This window comes from Phalacrocorax aristotelis, chromosome 4 (assembly GCF_949628215.1).
Source record: "Phalacrocorax aristotelis chromosome 4, bGulAri2.1, whole genome shotgun sequence".
NCBI lineage: Eukaryota > Metazoa > Chordata > Aves > Suliformes > Phalacrocoracidae > Phalacrocorax > Phalacrocorax aristotelis.
Genome location: NC_134279.1, coordinates 50892811 through 50896238, shown reverse-complemented (window position 1 = coordinate 50896238; position 3428 = coordinate 50892811). Strand labels below are relative to the sequence as shown.

Here is a 3428-nt window from a genome sequence, read left to right as displayed (position 1 = left end):
TGGAAGAAGCTGAAGCAACTTTGAATTTAGAAACCACAGATAAGAACAGAACTGAAGGAGCATTTCTCAGTGGAAGAAGTGAGTAACCATGAAATTAGGACACACAACTAACAATATAGCTTTAATCTTAAGCTTCTTTTCGGACTAACGCTCCCTTGTGGAATGGTGCAGAGGTGTTGGCTGACTATGAGCACACAAGGAATCAACACGTTGCGTCTGAGACTGAATTTACTCTGCATAAGCTACCTTATGGAACAAGAAATACTTAAATACAAAGGCACTCCGTTCTGTACTAACACATCCTATAATGCTCAGTAGGAAGTGATACTACCTACTTGTACAAGAAGTTGCATGGAGCCATCTGTGGGCGCAGGGTCCCTTGGGTTTGACTGTGGTCTGCTCTGTACAAAGGATTCAGGTAATCAGCACGATTTTTCCACAAGTGAGCCCACAATGAATATGTTCGTTCTTGGATTCTGAAAAAAATATATGAAATAAATATATATTAAAGTCTCTACTACAATTCAGGTATAGCTAAATCTTGGACACGACATTCTAGTGCTCTGTACTACTCGTTTACAATCAGCTTTATACTTCCTTAACAGAACTAATCTTAAGTTATAAATATAGAAAAACAAAGACTCATATTCCTTTGTTGATCACTAAAGGCAAAATCCAATCCATTTCCCATAAAGCCAGAGCAGCTGGAGAGAGAAGATGGAGAGATGGGTTCCTTTGCGAGATGGAGAGGATCACTTCTATAAAACCAGTTTTCAGAACAATCTCTACACCAAAGGGATCCCCACATTTAAAAGCACTCCTATGCCACAGAGCTGCAGCTAGGTCTTGGGATCTGATGACCTGTGAAGGTTTTGGTTTTCAGTGGACCGTGGCACTGAGGCTGCTCTGCATTCAAGCAGTGAAAGAGACCGAATGGCAGCAGCGAGCAGTAACTCCCACCTTCCTCTCATTACTGACACGATCAGGATGCATGAGAAAAGCAGTAGGTATCATGATGTACCTGAGGAGCCAGGGCCCCATGAAACAGACGCGAACATCGGCACTGCCAAGAGTGATAGTATTGTCTCTGTTTGGGCCTGAGGGCAGGTAGATTAATTCATAATTTATTTGAGGCCTGACAGCAGAATAGTTTGCTGACTCAGTCCTAGGGAGGGCTGCCAGACAAAAAGGCTGTTTGTAACAAAGTATCTGAGAGATCAGGACTAGAGAGTAACATTAGATCCAAAGACAAGTTAAAACACAGAAGCACAGAGACTCTTAAACCCAGTACTTAACTAGAGTAAAAATTACCTTGTATTACAGCTACAGTGACAGCTTGCCTTCCATGTTGCTAATGCCACAATAAAGGTAGGGCCACATGGCTGAAGGGCTAATGCTCTTGTCAGTTGTCACTAAGCCCTGTCACGCACACTGTGGATTACATTCCTAGCAGAGCCACATTGCAGAGGATCAACTTTTTTTGGTATTAATCTGTGTTGCCAGAAGACGACAGCCAAGAAGTCTACACTGCACCCCACGCCTTACAAAAGCACGTAGGCTGGCAAATGTCTGACTGCTCAATACACCACCACCCACAGACCCCACACGTAAACGTGCTACTAAAGACAAGACTCTCATACTTCAGCTCTCGTCTTTCCTTCTGGCTGTTACACAGGAAATTCCCAAATTGGCAAGAATAGATATGATGCTGTATGTGGATGAGAAATCTCTCATTGAATTCAAAGGCACAAGGAAACTGTTCCATTAATTGCCAAACACACTCAATGAACTGGTCAATAACAGGGGATATCTCCTTTGGATCTCCATCTAAATTGCCGTACCTGAAACAAGACAAGATACCTTCAGTTAGAACCTGAAATCCTCTAGGAAAACTGAATTAACGCTAATAAAAACAAAGCCCTTCATTTTTAGTGTGCAGTTACATCATAGGCATTAATTTCTGAAGTCTCAACTACTAGTATAATTTTTTACTTACAAAAACGATGCAAGATTCATGGAGTAGAATGGAAGCAGAATTTACTTGCCTTACAGCTACTAACAGCTGGCTGCTGCATAGCCATGTTTTAATGCTATTAATATAAAGTTACACCACAGTAACATAAGTCATCATAGCAATGCCTGCAATGACTTAATAACAAAAACATATCTTAGATGGTTACTTAACGGCAGACCATTCCCAAAACCAGAAAACTGAGCAGGAGAGGAACAGAATAACCTTAGCAGAAAAGTTTAAAGCTGTCCTCTCTCGGTGAAATTTTTAGAAAGTGGGAAATGTTTACATGCTCCTGTAACTATCAAGTGAACATTAAACTTTCTGTCTATAAAAATGTCTCTTGGAACCACTTGCAATGAAGAAAAGGAGCCTGAAAATATAAAACACATAGAAGTAAAAAATATTTTATAAGTCTATGTAATAGGAAGAAGCATTTTCAATTATTCTGCTTCTCTAGTGTGTGTGTGCGTGTGTGTATATATGCGCATATATATATCTATGCCAACAGAGTGGAACTCCATAAACATCTAAAATTGAAACTTCTAATTCTACAATTATTATGCATCAAAGAAAACATATACTGATATTGTGCTGCAAACCAAAGCTATCAGTGGTGATTACATTTCATAATATCTTTCACCACTGACAATAATAGACATCTGGCAGTATCATATTAAATGTAGTAATTCCTGCTGGACTTTCACAGGTGGTGTGGAGCTGCACAGATTTCCTGAAAGTTTTTTTATGTTTTTTTGAAACTAGAACAAATTTATATTCAAATCAAGCAATATAATGTAATTGAACTGAATATAAAAATTGCATTTTTTATTTTTACAGATACTAAAAGGCAACACAAGAAAGAATGAAAATGTGGGTATTTGTCCATGTTGAAATAGATAAAGTCTTCAAACATTTTAATTACATTACAGCATTTACATAATGGATGAGCAAAATAACTTGTCCACATAGATGACCTTCCGATTCCTTTTACCTGACGTTTCTGTACAAATCCTACTGCCTTCCTTGGAACATAGTGTAATAGGAAGGGTGTATTTTACTTAACAGATAACTTGCAGGCATGCCTAAGATTAAGTGCTGTCCTGGAAGATGTAGACTTTGCTGAACAGGGCCTTACACTTGGCACTACTGAAAGATCTGCTGGAGCCCAAAGGGATTTTGCAAGCCGCGCACATACTACTTTTCTCTTGCACGGATCTCTCAATGCTCGTAGCAACTGCAAGACATGCATTCAGGATTCCCAGTAGCAGTCTTGGAGCGCATATATAAGAAAAGACTGATATGAAAATATTTCCCTTTGATTTTTCCAGCTAAATTATATAGTAGGAGAAAAGGGTATGGTGGTTTCCTGAGGGTATTCTGTTGGTATGCTTTGAAAGGCAACAAGGAAATAAAA

At 39.1% G+C, this 3428-nt stretch overlaps 1 protein-coding gene across 7 annotated transcripts in view; it reads right to left on the bottom strand.

The window, feature by feature from the left end:
• MTMR7 (myotubularin related protein 7) overlaps window positions 1–3428 on the bottom strand; it is a 50679-nt gene that overhangs the window by 4881 nt on the left and 42370 nt on the right. For 5 of the 7 annotated variants that reach the window (XM_075091387.1, XM_075091383.1, XM_075091386.1 and 2 more), the window contains 2 exons: window positions 1641–1841; window positions 336–476 (listed from right to left, as the gene is read on the bottom strand). In XM_075091387.1, coding sequence (XP_074947488.1) covers window positions 336–476; window positions 1641–1841 — 342 coding nt within the window. The remainder of the gene's footprint in view (window positions 1–335; window positions 477–1640; window positions 1842–3428) is intronic. The other 2 variants (XM_075091388.1, XM_075091389.1) reach the window with 1 other exon arrangement.